The sequence below is a fragment of the Mastomys coucha genome, unplaced genomic scaffold (genome assembly GCF_008632895.1).
Source record: "Mastomys coucha isolate ucsf_1 unplaced genomic scaffold, UCSF_Mcou_1 pScaffold12, whole genome shotgun sequence".
NCBI lineage: Eukaryota > Metazoa > Chordata > Mammalia > Rodentia > Muridae > Mastomys > Mastomys coucha.
Genome location: NW_022196894.1, coordinates 19,212,496 through 19,227,804, shown reverse-complemented (window position 1 = coordinate 19,227,804; position 15,309 = coordinate 19,212,496). Strand labels below are relative to the sequence as shown.

The following is a 15,309-nucleotide window of genomic DNA, read 5'->3' as shown; positions in this document are numbered from 1 at the left end:
AAAAAAAGAAACACAACAGCCAATCCAGCCTTCCTGTCTCACGGGTGGTTCTGGGAAAGGCTGACTCTCTGAAAGATGCTGAGGACAGAAGCTCAAAGGCTGAAAGCCAACTGAAGACCATTGTGCCTGCCATGCACTCTCCTACTACATCAACAGACCCTTTCACAGAAACAAGGTAATACGATGGAGAAACCAGTGTCTCAGACTTTCCTCAAGCAGCAGTCTTTAGGGAAATTCAAGGATGGGGGGCTGGGGCCTGGGGCCTGAGGGCTGGGGCAAGACTCCAGCTTCAGGCATTACAGCAAACAGTAAACACAGACCCTTAGCCAGATGAACATAACACCCGAAATCTGAAGGTCTATTTACTCCAGTTTCTTTTACATAGAGATGTCTAGCTTTCATCCCCAAATTATAAGACATAATGAGGAGGCAATTTGGTTTGACAAGATGCAGCAAGCAGCAGATAACAGAGATGCTGGGGTGTGAACTAACTAGCACACTGATGCTGGGGTGTGAACTAACACACTGATGCTGGGCTGTGAACTAACACACTGAGAGCTCTGAAAGGAAATGTAGGCAAGCAAGAAGAGAATAATGCAGGCAGATGCACACACATCTAAGATATGATGAAAACTGGGAGAGAAAAGTAAGACAGAAATGAAGACAGCCTCTGGTGTGCTCATCAACAGTCTAGACGCAGCTGAGGGCAGAGTCTGGCAAACTTCTCCTGATGTCCATAGACATCTCCAAACTTCATTTGCTAAAAGGTAAATGAGGAAAAAGAAGAATAGAATACCCAAGAATTATAGTAAGGCCCCAATGAATAAATACACATAATGGAACTATGAGAAGGAAAAAGAGTGTATGAAAAAGTAAACAGTAACTGAATTTTCCAAAATTAATCATCTATGGTAAGCCATGAAGCACCCGACCCTATCTAGCAGGGGGAGGCCAGAGGGAAAACCTGAGAGGTGCAGGTGGGAGAGGAAGTTCATCAGATCTCTTCAAGCGCTGCAAGCTGGGGGAACAGTGTTTAAAGTGCTGAAAGAAAAGCAAAAACAACTGGAAATTCTTTAATTCAGCAAAATTGGCTCTTAAAGGCTGGGAGGGAAATATTTCCCCAGACAAAGAAAAATTAGGGAATATGTTGCTGACACATCTGCTCTACAAGAAATGCTGAAGGAAGCTCTTCAGACAGCGGGTGGACACAGGTCAGAGCCTGGATCTATAAAGACGGAGCACTGGGGACAGGACACATTCTATCAGACAATGCCTGACTCAGAAGAGCAGCAGTGCAGACAGCCCACGTCAGTGAGCACACTGTGGACTGATTAGGCGCCACTAATGAAGCCCACAGGCTCTCGTGGTGCTGTTTGTAATCAGACTCTGATCCCTGAAAGCAGATCTTGCTAAATGAAGGGCAGCCACTAGAAAGGGCTTTTCTTTTTTAAACAATGTTTTATATGTATTTGCTTATTTCTATATGTGTGTGTGTGTCTGGGAGGAGTGGTCAGAGGATAACCTTTCACATGTGAGTTCTAGGGACTGAATTCAGGTTGTCAGTCTTGGGAGCAGGTGCCTTTACTTGTAGAGCCAAGTCATACGGCCAGTTTTTGGTTTTGTTTTATGGATTCATATAAACTATCCAATGAAAACCAGGGGAGGCAGGAAACAAGTGATGGATAGGCAGAAGAGGAACAAGAGCTAAGACAGCCGAATCTCCTCGCAGCTGAAGAGCAGAATCTTAATGAGCCGTTTTCACTGCAAAGCAGAGAAACATGAGTGTTTGCAAGGAGGGTTAAAACAGCAAAATTTATAGAACTTCAGTATGTGGCACCAACATGCCAGCTGTCACCGTGCCAGACATGTGCAGGGCTAAGGGCAAAGCCTCCAAGGGCGCTGAGCAAGCTTTAGCCCTTAACTCATGAGGGCAAAGGGCAGCTGGCTAGCCACGCCCACATCCTCCTCTGATCAATGTGCACTGGGTTTTTTTTTGTTTGGTTGGTTTGGTTTGGTTTGGTTTTTCGAGACAAGGTCTCTCTGTGTAGACCAGGCTGGCCTTGAAGTCAGAAATCCACCTGCTTCTGCCTCTCCCTCTGTTTTCATTTATGCTGCGGTGCTTGCTGATTTGGATTCAATTAGACTTACAAGTGCTTAATTGGTATCTTCCCTGTTTCCTGTTTAGGATAGCTGTTTCTATTATGAATGCTAAGATGGACAGTTTTCTATCAATCATTTTAAAAATATTTTCTAAAACAGAAATCCAATGAAAACATGTGTATACAAAGCCATCTTTATAGTTTTTACATACATGTAGGTTCAAGAAAACAGTGTGAAGAAAGAGGACGCAGACACAAAGAAAGGGATGCAAACAGTGCGTCCTTTGAGCTGCTCAGTGCTGCTAAGAGAAAGTACTGCTCAAGAGAAAGGAAGAACACACAGAAGAACGCCCAGGATGCTGGACAGATGGGCCAGGTCAGGTCAAGAAAACCCTGTAGATACAGGAATTGGGATTTTGCTGTGGGTAGTGTGAGCAGAGAGAGCTGTGAGAGAGGAAGGTAAAAGCTGTCACGCTTTGCCTGAGTGGAAACTGGCATTCAGAAGTCTGGGTGTGCACATAAGGGAGTCTCATATTTAAGAGAAAAGCTCAGAGAGGGGGGTTTGTAGATTTTGATTGATTATTTTGATATGTTCTCTTACCAGGTTGCCCAGGCTGGTCTCAAATTGGTTGGTGTCCACTTAGCCTTCTGCCCTGGCCCCCAAGGTAGCCCACACTACAGATAGGTACCCTCATGCCTGGTTTTGTAGATCTTAAAGACTGCATGACTCTGTGAGGCATAACTGAGAAGACGGTAGGGCAGTGGATCAGAAAGTGAAAGCAGGTGACCTCTCAGGTCCTGATGGAGCACATGCCTGCTCTTCAGTCTGTCCCTGCAGGAGAGAGCAAGTTCTTTGATGCCAGGGCTCTGTTGGAGTCACTACTCGTTCTTCCATATCAGTCACCAATGTTCAACAGGCTTCGGCTGACATTACTAAATGAACTAATAAGCTGATAAAGCTATTTGCTAAGAAACAAAGTGAAGGGAAACATTCGAGTTAGGAAAACAGTAACCATAGCAATCTCCCTCTAAGTACTGAATACAGAAATAAATGTACATAGGCTACATGGATGGGGAGAAGAGGAAGGGAGAGGGAAGGAGGGAAGGAGAGAGGGAGGTGTTTAAAATGTCGATTCTGGGCTTCTAGCAAAGAGAAGACAAGGTTGACCATGCTGACAACCATTTTCCCATTGGGGATTCACTATAGACGACTGTATTTTGTATGGAAAAGTTCAAGAGCATCTACTATGTTCTACCTTTTAATTTTGACATGTCCCATTTCAACACTGGGAATTGGTATCTTCAGATGTCCCTTCAAAGATAGCCACAGAATTACTGACAGTTCCAACGGCAACCCAGAAGCATTTCCATAATCTATATTTTGCTTCTTGGCAAAGTTACCCATTTTCAGTTTTTACTTTATCTTGATTGAAGACTTAAAAATACAACGTGTCATTTGATGTGAGAGTTTTCTTATGAGAAAAGCCCTATTATATATTTCAGAGCCCTCAAAGATATTAACAAAAGCCAAATTAACATCTACAGGAAATTCACACTGGGGAAGAGCTTTGAATATAATCTCTTGCATGCTCTCTAGACTCCACACAGCTCGTGTCCTCACAAAGGCCACCAGTGTCCTTTAAGTATGCCCTCTGCATAGATGCCAGCTGGTCAGGAGTCCTGCAGGAACTGGTGGTCAGCAGAAGTCAGGGGGAGGGCTAGGATGGGGCGGGCTCTGGGCAGCAGCAAGCCGGGAGAGAAATGGCAGAGGATGCAGGTCTTTTCTCTCCTAATCTGGTGCCTCCATGCAGAAAAACACTTGTTTCAGAAGGATTAACCCCCTCCAACTATCTAATCTTTCCAAGTATAGATGCCACGTGACACTAGTATTCTGGCAGGTCATTTAAGTCTACTGACAAGATTATTATATAGTAAACATAAAAGGATTTGGGTAAAGAAAGAAAGATATAAAAGTTCGGCTAGCTAATGTGTTCCTTTAAAACGCTGTTTACAGTATACTCCAATTAGGAACAACTCAAAGTGGTAGTAAGTCAACTATGTATAAGATATGTATGAATGAATAAGATTACAAGATATATGAAGATCTAATTAATTGGGGCAAAGGCCATTCTATGGTGATGTATACAAGCAAGCTGCCTTCATCTCTTTATTATTCCTGTTCTCCAGAATACTTGCATAGATAGTTATTTCTTGGAGGAATAGGACAGCTGGAGGTTTTTAAAAGGGTTTTCTTTTTTTTCTTTTCTCTTTCTCTCTCTTTCTCTCTTTCTTTCTTTCTTTTTAAGATTTATTTATTTTGTATATATGAGTACACCTGTCATTGTCTTCAGACACACCAGAAGAGAGCATCAGATCCCATTACAGATGGTTGTGAGCTACCATGTGGTTGCTAAGAATTGAACTCAGGACCTCTGTAAGAGCAGTCAGTGTTCTTAACCACTGAGCCATCTCTCCAGACCACGGGTTTCTTAAGAACAGAAAAGGAAGAAACAAAGGCAGAAAACATTCTAGACTTGGCTCTCAGGGAGCTGGAGGGAGAACTGGTCTGCCTGTTTGTAAAACTCTTCGGTTCCTGGCATTTCCTATAGCTCCCTCCAGCTCATCATGAGCTTAACTCATCGTGGGAAGAAAAGCTGAGCAGACTGGACAGACGTCTGTCACGAGCTGCTGTCTAATGTGGTTCTATAATAAACACTGTCTGTCCTAAAGACTAGGCTTTGTCTGAGATCATTACACATTCTTGAACCCCAATGAATCTCCCCCCCCAATAATTTAGTATCTCTCTAAAAACTCTGCATTTCTCATTCTCTCCTTCCTTACAGAGACTGGAAATGACATTTTCTGTGTAGTGTTGAGCATTACTGTGACTGGCTTCCACGCTCTGACGTCCCATTTTTGCACGTTGACAATTTTGCGTGCCCTTTCTCTTAATTAATTTTGCCAGTTTATCCCAGACAATGCACGTACAACAGAGGGGAAATTGCTTTCAAGCCTTACAAGGAATTTTAAAGGGCTACAATGCAATGGTAGCCTAGTCGCCAGAGACGAGTGAAACCAGCCCGAGTGTCAACTTCTCACCTTCTGAGGCCAAGACGCCCTTGGAAAACCCTACTGCCAAAGACTGCTGGCACACACTTTGGTCCCAGTGAGAAAGCAAGCTGGTACTGATCTGGACTCCCTCCCTGCTGCCTAGTTTTCACAGTGCTAGAAGGTACTATGCTGACCACTGGGGTGAAAAGGCATCAGTGGTGCTATCCTGAAGTGAATTCTTTGAGCTATAATAACGAGCATCACCATCAGTGTGAGACAATGCTTATTGGTGCAGTAGTGATCCAGGTGCTCATCTGCTTTTAGACTGGATTTAAGGCCTATTGCACAGAAGGGGACTCATGCCTGGCTAACTACCTGTTCAGGTCATAGGCTCTAGGAAAACAAAACAAAACAAAACTACTACTATTTTGCTAAAAGGACATACCATCCAACTGCCTTCTAAATACTTACGCTCATCCCCAGATTGGTGCAGTCCTTGTCCCTCGGCTGAGAAGTTTTGTTTTTTTGTTTTTTTTGGATGGTGGTTAATACAGAGACTCCCACCAGAGCAGAGGAAGAATGAGCACCGAGTACACAGCGGCAAACTGGACATCTGAACCACACCAAAGGCTGAGGAAAAACTGCAGAGGAGCAGTGGGAACCGGGCAAAGCCAGAGGTCAGAGGTCAGGGCAGACTGCTGGAAGGCAGTGTCTTCTGGACATGACAGGACAGCTGTTCTCAGGAACACAGCAGCTCTCACTCCCTGAGCAAGATGAGCACAGGATCAAGCCAGTCAGCATTTCAGCGCGGATGGGGAAGGAAGGGCTCATGAGGCCCCACGCCCAGCTGAGGAGCTACGGGTAGCCAATGGCTGATGTCTGATGGTGAAGGAGAATCAGTTCTCTCCAAGCGAGTGGGCCCTGGTACATTGTCCATGCTCCAGTGGATGGATGGCCTGACATCCATGCATATGGGGGCAGTATTAATTGGAACTTAGTAGTTAGAAAAGAAAAATGAAAAAGAAAAGCAGACAAGGAAACATGGTGGAAAAGGTGTGGGATGGACTCATGGGGGACAGATATGACAAAAACACATTGTATGCATGTATAAAATTATCAAAGAATAATTTTTAAAATGTATTACTCATAAGGAAGTTCATAAGAAGAGAGATCTCAGATAATTATATATCTTAAAGTGTTAGGAGTAGTAAATAGGGAAAAAGGACAAAGTACCAATAAAAACAAAGAGTTAGTTATTTTTAAAATATAAACAAAATCAACAAACTTTTAGTCAAACTAACCAAAAGAGAAGATAATCCATATTAATAAAAATTAGAGGCAAAAACAGAGGCATTGCAAGATGCCAGAAAGATTCAGAATCATTAGGACATAATTTAAAACTAGTACTCTACTAAAATTTGCAAATCTAAGACTAGTTTCTACAGGTCTGTATGATCTACCAAAGTTAAGCCAAGATGACAAATGAATTAAATAGATATAATAAGAAGTGAGCCTGACCATAATGACAAAACATTCCAATTAAAGTCCAGGGCCAGGGAATTCACTGCTGAGTGAGTCCCACTGTCATAATCTAGATAAGTCTTCCAAACAAAGCTTCTCTCAATTACAGCACAGACCAAATGCATTTAACATGGCACAGAACGTTCCACCTGATAGACAGCAAATGTACATTCTCCTTACAGACACGTGGAACCTTCTTTAAAACCGGTCACATTATAGATCACAAAGAGAACCTTAACAATTTTTTTTTTTAAAAGATGCAGGGTTAGCAAGGTGGCTCAATGGGTAAGGGTGCTTGCTACCAAGCCTACTGACCCAAGTTAGATCTTTGGAATTCACATGGTAGAAGGAAAAAACGAACTCCAAGTTGTCCTCTGACCTCCCCACATGTACCATGCTATTCACATGCTATTAATACTAAAAACACCCCCATTACCCACCAAAAAATAATTCTCGCATCACATCGGGCTAGAGCAGAGTACAACTAGAAGTCAGCATCAAGACTAACCTCAGCCACGAAATGAGTATGTCCAGGCTCAGTGACGTACTTCTGAATGAACACTTACTGAGGAAGCAGGGAGGAAACTAAACAAGTTCTACAATTCATGAAAATCACAGCATAGTCTACTGAAAATCTCTGGAAAACAGCTAAGATAGACCTAAGAGTAAAGTTCATAGGTATAATGCTTGCATAAAAAGAAGGGAGAGATTGGCCAGGCAGTGGTGATGAATGTTTTTAATCCCAGCACTTGGGAAGCAGAGGCAGGTGGATCTGAGTTTAAGGCCAGCCTGGTCTACAGAGGGAGTTCTAGCACAGCCAGGGCTACACAGACAACCTGTTTTGAGAAGTGGGAAAAGGGAGATCAAGAGGGAGAGGGAGAGAGAGAGAGACAGAGAGGGGAGAGAGAAGAGGAGGTTTAACTTAATGAAGTGCTTCAATGCTCTAGGGCAGTGGTTTTCAACCTCCCTAGTGCTGCAACCTTTTAATCTTTAATACAGTTCCATACAGTTCCTCATGTTGTGGTGAACCCCAACCATAAAATTATTTTCATTGCTACTACATAACTGTAACTTTCCTAGTATTATGAACTATAATATAAATATCCAATATGCAGGTCTTGACCCCACAAGTTAAGAACCACTGCTCTAGACTCTCAAGAAGACAAATTCACATTCAACAAAAGGCAAAACAGCAATACAATTCATAGTGGAAACAATGGGATAGACATTAAAAGGACAACATACAGAGTTAACTTTTTAAGAGAGATGGTTCTTTGAAGCCTAACAAATCCCTAGCAAAACTAAACCAAACAAAAGAGAGAGAAGACCTACATTAGAAGTGAAACAAGATGTTACAATAGTCCTCAGTGAAATATAGGAATCAAAAGGGAATGCTTTGAAAACTTAGATTCACTACAGCTGAAAAACCCAGAAGAAATATGTTAATTTCTAATTTGTATAATTTGCCAAAATAAAAGCCAGATGATACCAACAGTTTACACAGGTCCATAACAATGTGACTGAAGGAGTGACGAAGAGTTCCACACAGGAGAGCCAGGACTAGATGCTGTCTTCTGAATCCTATCAAGCTATGAAGGAACAACTACTACCAAGACTTCCAAAACTGTCTCACAAACAGGAAGGGAAGGAACGCTACGAAAGTCATTCTAAGAGGCTAGTAGTTCCCTGACAGCAAAACAAGACAAGGACACATGTACACGTGACACACACAAACAAAAAGCTATATACACAATAAACCTATATCTAACATTATACCAAACACAGTTACTTACAGCTTTTTCCTCTACATATAGATCTGATAAGACTTTTCAGGAAAATTGAAATATATAAAATCAACATATAAAAAACAATGGCTTTTGCAGAGACTGACTATGGAGCAGAAACTGAAGGAAGGACAATTCAGCCTGATATATCTGTCTCCTGAGAGGCTCTGACAGTACCCGACTAACACAGATGTAGAGGCTCACAGCCATCCGTTGAACTGAGTACAGGGTCCCCAACGAAGGAGTTAGAGAAAGGTCCGAAGGAGCTGAAAGGTTTGCAGCCCCTTAGGACAAACAACAATATGAACTAACTAGTACCCTCAGAGCTCCCAGGGACTAAACCACCAATCAAGGAGTATACATGGTGGAACTGATTGCTCCAGCAACATGTGTATAGCAGAGGATGGTCAAGTTGGTCATCTCCTCAGGGAGGAGAGGTCCTTGGCCCTGTGAAGGTTCTGTGCCCCAGTGTAGGGGAATGTCAGGGCCAGTAAGCAGGAGAGGGTGGGATGGGGAGCAGGGAGAGGGGAGAGGGAACAGGGGTTTGTTCTTGTTTTTTGTTTTTGGTTTTGGGATTTTTTTTTGTTGTTTTTGTTTTTTTTTTTGGAGGAGAAACTGGGAAAGGAGAAATCATATGACATGTAAATAAAGAAAATAACTAATTAAAAAAAAGAGAAAAAAACAATGACTTTATATACGCCAATAAGTTTCCTGAGAAAGAAGTTAAGAAAAACATCCCAATTCACAATAGTTTTAAAAATAAAATAAAAGGCTGAAGGACTAGGCATCACAACAAACACTTTTAAGGCTCTGAAGAAACACACTGGAGAAAACACTAGATGAGAGAAAGACCTGAGAGTACTAATGTTATAAAAATGGCTATCTTGTCAGAAGTACTGCAGATCCAATGCAATTCCATCAAAACTCCATAGACCTCCTCACAGAACTTAGGGCTTCTCTTAAACTGTAAGTTTCATATGAAACACAAGAGACCAGGGATACCCAAAGCAATGCGAAGCAGAAAGTGCTGCCAAGATTTCACAATACTGACCTACAACACTCCTTCAGAGCTGTAGTGACACTCACAGCAGGCTCTGGCACTAAGACAGACAAGGGGACCAGTGGACTTGTTAGAGGGCTCAGGAGCAAATGTCCTAGGGCCAGAGGAACTAATGAAAGAAGAAAGTGAGGTACAAGATGTGTGCTCATAGTGCCTTATGTATGCACAAAATGCCTGATGTAACCCAGCACACCACTAAAGAGAGCAATTTAGAGGATGTTATGCATCATTACACTCAACTCCCAGGTCCTTCCACACAGTCACAATTAAACTTGAGGATCTCCATGTGGACCTGATTTGCTCACATATCCACTGCTAACTCCATCATCTCCTGGAGTCTGCTTCATTCACTGTTGCTAACTCCATCACCTCCTGGAGTCTGCTTCATTCACTGTTGCTAACTCCACCATCTCCTGGAGTCTGCTTCATTGTGGTTTGGTTAGTTTTAGATCAGCAACTAAAAATCTCAGTTGGATTTACCTTTCTACACTATCATAAAGTTAATAGAAACTAAACATACTGAGTGAGAGTTAATAAACTGGCAGATGAGCTAGAAACTAGGTGTTTACCCCATTTACCCCATTCACACAGGACTAGGCCAGGGAACCCAGGGTAGGAAGGGCCCTTTCTGAAGGGAACAGTCTACATAAAGGCTTTGTTATCTATACCAGTGGGAATTCATCAGATATGCTTATGTCTGAACAGAAAGAAAAGTACTACCTCACACCTGCTTTCAGAGTGTGGTTGATTTACTATTTAATAATCACTCCTTCTTACATTAAAAATAAAAAGTCAATCTACCATTTGGATACCAAGGGCCAGTTTCATAACTCTAGTTTCTTTCCATCCTTCCACAAGTGTATTATGAAAGCCAAAGTTTATTAACATACCTTGGATCTAGAAGACTCCTCAAAAATTTGAAAAGCAAAAGCTGGTTCTGAATAGAAAAATAAAAAGCACAGTTAAATATCGAATTTCCAAAATTGTACAATGCTAAAGAACTAGTCTAGACTGGCCTTTCAAACTGCAGGTGCTTGTGTTTCCATGAGGCCTGTGTACACACCTCAGTGCTGCAGAGTTCCCACACTCTTTGAGTGCAGAAGAATACACACACCCTGTTACTTCAAAAAAGACCCTTCTCAAAAAAGCTGGCCCTAGCACAAGTGTTACTCAAGTGGCCTGTGCTTAGATCTGTGTTGTTGACAGGGGGCCTGGGCTGCAGAGGGGGTCTCAAGCCTTTTGTGTGACAGTTAATGGTGGGGAGAGTTGGGGCATATTTAAGGTCCAAATTGACAACTACCTCCAAAATCTCAACTCTTTATCTCTGCGACAGAATCAACCACAACTGCAGAGTGTTAGCCATCAGCACAAAGTCTAGATTCCATTTCCAGCATTCATTAGCAATATGACCATGCAATTCTTAGTGTTCAGTTTCCTTATGTGGAGACAAAACAACTCCACCCACTCCACTGAGCCCCAGCTGTATCTTCTCTGCCTTTGTCAAGGGTAGTGACAATTAAATGAGATAAAGCTTCTTATAGCACATGAATATAGTAGCTAAGTTCTTAAGAAGCCTAAGCAAAAATGAGCATTTTTTCCCTATATATTCAAATTTCTTCTCTATCAAGCAGGGGACATTCCAAGTGAAAAGAATAGTACAGTTCTGAGTATGATTTTTAAATCTACTTATGGCTAAGGGATGTAGCACAGAGATGGGATCCTTGCCTAGCATGCACAAGTCCTAAGGCTTGATCTCATGCTGAAAGGGACAGACACACACACACACACACACACACACACACACACACACACACACACACACACATTTATTCATGTGTATATATACAAACACATATGAAAGTATAGAAATACATGCTAGTGTTTTTAAAAGACTGACCCACGTACAGTCATTAGTCTCTGTCAGCCTTCATATTCTGTCTTCTCTATGTTGCTTCCTTTTGTTTTACATGCCTTTCCTCCTAGTTACAACTTGATTTTCCTCCCAAGAGCCCTGGGAACTATTATTCAGGAGCAAATTGCATTAAAAGTAAAGGAAGTGCATAAGATCAATGTGGGGTTTATACAACTACTAAAGCTTAGCAAAAATATAATGCCTTTGAAAGAATTGTGTAGAACTCAACAAACAAACCAAATAGTCACTTTTAAAAGAAAAATCCATCACACCCAGATTTTATTTATTTGAGCACTCAATGATATTCATTCAACAGGCTTCCCTGACTTTTACTACGGCAGAGGGTAGAAGTAGTTGTTAATTGTTAATCTTACATTTTTAAAGACCATCCCAGAAGCACCAGAACAAGCAAGGTTTAATAGAAGCGATTTTTAAAGAGAAGAGGGGCTCTGGGTTTGAGGTGGTGTGAGAAAAAGCATTTTCACCACCCTGACATCTTGGCCATAGGCCCTTCCCTGGGCCCAGCATCATTCCAGCCCAGTTACTATTCCCAGAGCCTGGCCATGTTTCCTCCCTGAGATCATCATCATTTTACCCCAACTCTTCTGCAATTGCCATTTGCCTGGTCTGTCTTTGTCCTTGTGAACAGAGGTCACACCCAAGTTTTCCTCCTTTCCATTTCTGTTTTTGTAATTTCCTCTGCATTTGATGTTTCTGGTCCCATGGCATAATCAGTGAATGAATTAATGGATGGATAAATTCAATTCATCTATTAATTCTCTGAGCTAGTTAGTAGATCTAATATTGGATAACCTAGGAACCACTTAAAAATTTCCCACCTTACTGAGCTTCTTTCTAAGTATGCCTTACTGAGCTTCTTTCTAAGTATGCAGACTCATTTGGAGCCCATGTCATCCACTGCCGATGACTTTGTCCTGGTTACCACCTTTTTTGCCCTTTTGCCTTTCAAGTGGTTATGGCTCCATTTGTGTTCTTTGCCAAAGTTTTCCATAAAAAGAGATCTAACGATAACATCCTTTGCTTAAAACACTGGTAATTCTCCAACACAGAGAAATACAGATGTAATACAATCAGCTCAAGCCCCATGTATATTTTCTGGGCTCTACCATCGTAATGCACCCCTTCTAAAACATTGCTTCTCACTGCACCAATGCTGCCTCCTCCCCCCACGGCATCTACTATCTCCTGTTTCCCACAGACCTGCCCATGCTCGGAACACAGAGCCTCTATGTCTTTCCACACCAGAGCCTTTTCTTCTGGAAAGCCTTTCTCAGTTCTCCCTGCAAATCTGACACCTGTCGTGGTTCTGGCAGCTCTGGGAGCTGTTCTTTCACCACTCACCACCCATCACTCTTTTCTCGTTCCCACGGTCCCTTTTATGTAAGGGTAGTTCAGTTTGGTAGCATTATACTACAGTGCCCTAAGTGTGCTCCTTGGAGCCTAACCCTAAGAGTTCTGGAACAGAGTGTGGCCACATGGGTTTAGATGCGTGAATCCCATCTTGTTCCACATCACTCTTGACTTCTCATTTTGCCATCTGGCAGTCATCCCTACCACTGCTGTTGGACTTGAGAGCTGTGGGCTGTACTTCACACCCCTCGTGTTGTCCAACTGCCTAGTTCTCTCCTCTGGCCATCATGGGAATAAGTCCACTCCCCACTGGCACTGTGGTGATAAACTATGAGGAACAGTAGGCCCTCACACCACACTTCTCCCAGAGCTTCTCAGCATTCACCATGCACGCAGCCACGTCTAGAGAAGTTGTTCCTTGGAAAAATCCAAAATATGACCACGAACTCAATTTGAAGGTGACAAAGGTCTGTTTAAGTAAGATGAGCTATCAGCAGAATAGGGTTGTGGGTCCTATAGCCAAAGAAAATAGGAGGCTCTTCTAGAGCAGTGTAGGTTAGAATCTCAGAGACGTTCCCTTAATATCAAGATTTGTTATCCAACAATACACTCCCACATCTCAATACTCTGAGATTAATGCACAGCTGCTCCCATCCACATCCCCTTGTAACACAGGCACAGAATACTCACATCATAAACATACCATATAACATAGCACATAAACCACATATACAGTGTGCACACACATCTAACATACACACACTGCACACATACACACCACCACCACCACCGCCACCACCACCAAACTACTTTTAATTGGAACTCTGAACTTAGGTGATACATATAACCTGAAGTCCTCAGATAGAGGTGTCCCTCCCATGACATGCTCATAACCCTTACCTGAAGCTGTCCAACGACTACTTCAATCTGTCCAGAAAAGTGAGTAGCAACCAGCTCTGCGGCTTTACAGGGCTTCAGGGACACAAGTTCCTATAGTCAGCAGAAAAGACAGCCGTTTTCATGTGGTACACTTAACAGGATATCCATAGATATGAGGCTTGATACCGTCTTGAGCGTCCACAGCGTACTTCAAGAGTCCCTGCTTTAGGCTTTAATTTAAGGCTCACGTTACCAATTAGCAAAGTTAGAGTGGTCCCATACTACAAATCAGAATTGAGGGCTTTTTTTAATCTCTCTAGAATTTCTAGACAGTGTAAGCTTTATGGAATTCTAGATTCTGGCTACAAGAGCTATCGGTGAACAAGGGAGTAAATGTCCCCCAAGTTCTCTGTCAAGAGTTTCATGCTTGAGCTTCAAGAAGTGAGAAAGTTTAGTTTTGATTTCTTTTAGCTAAAATTCTAGCTTCACTTCTGTTGCAGGGTGAATTTACAAACCAGAAGTGTTTGTGGAAAACAACCTAAGTCTTGAAGACACTAGCGTCTTACCCACTGATAATTATCCATTTTTAATAGGGTCCACATCTGTCAAACCTAAGATTCCCACATGAGTCTCCTTGAGCTTCCTGCTCCTGGCTACTCTTCTTATTGAAGCCCTCCTTTCTGGAATTGCACACCACTTCTGCCTGCACTGCTTAGTTTTTATTATCAGTTTGACCAAAACTATAGACACCAGGAAAGAGAGACACTCAACTGAAGAACTGCCTAGATCAGATTAATAATCTGCAGGCTTGACTGTGGGGCATTTTAAATTGAAGCCTGATGCGGGAGAACCCAGTCCATCGTGAGTGGCATGGTACCTAGACAGGAAGGCCTGGGCTGTAAAAGAAAGCTAGCTAAGGGTCTGGAGATGGCTCAGCAGTTAAGAGCACTAGCTAAGGGTTTGGAGATGGCTCAGCAGTTAAGAGCACTAGCTAAGGGTTTGGAGATGGCTCAGCAGTTAAGAGCACTAGCTAAGGGTCTGGAGATGGCTCAGCAGTTAAGAGCACTGACTGCTTTTCCAGGGGACTTGCTTTTAATTCTAAGCACCCACATGACAGGTCACGGCCATCTGAAAGTCAGGTCCTAAAGGATCCGATGCCCTTTTCTGGCCTCCTCAGACACTGCACATACACAAACAATAGGTATAAATAAAATCTCAAAAAATCAAGGAAGGAAGGAAGGAGGGAGGGAAGGATGGAAAGGAACAAGCAAGCTGAGGATGAACCAAAGCCCAGCAGCTACTAAGCAGCACTCCTCCATGGTCTCTGTTCACTTCCTATTTCCACGTTCCCGCCTTGAACTCCTGCCCTGCATTCCCTCAGTGATGAACTATGTGTGAGATTAAATAAGCCCTTTCCTCCAAGCTGCTTTGGTTGTGGTGTTTACTACAGAAGTAGGAAGCAGACAGAACTGTGCCTTTCAATTTCTATCTTTCTCTGTGGGAACACTCTGCCCAAACAAAGCCACAAACATAGATAAAAGCAGAGACCAAGTTTGGAACAGCACAGTATACCAATCCCACAGCAATGGATTCCAGTGAGACTGCATGAAATAAAATAACAAAGAATTCAAA

The 15,309-nt window shown here is 42.5% G+C and overlaps 1 protein-coding gene across 8 annotated transcripts in view; it reads right to left on the bottom strand.

The window, feature by feature from the left end:
* The window catches only part of Vps8 (VPS8 subunit of CORVET complex), a 220,950-nt gene that overhangs the window by 86,085 nt on the left and 119,556 nt on the right, over positions 1-15,309 (bottom strand). For all 8 annotated transcript variants that reach the window (XM_031363491.1, XM_031363497.1, XM_031363498.1 and 5 more), the window contains 2 exons: positions 13,699-13,788; positions 10,406-10,452 (listed from right to left, as the gene is read on the bottom strand). In XM_031363491.1, the coding sequence (XP_031219351.1) occupies positions 10,406-10,452; positions 13,699-13,788 (137 nt within the window). The remainder of the gene's footprint in view (positions 1-10,405; positions 10,453-13,698; positions 13,789-15,309) is intronic.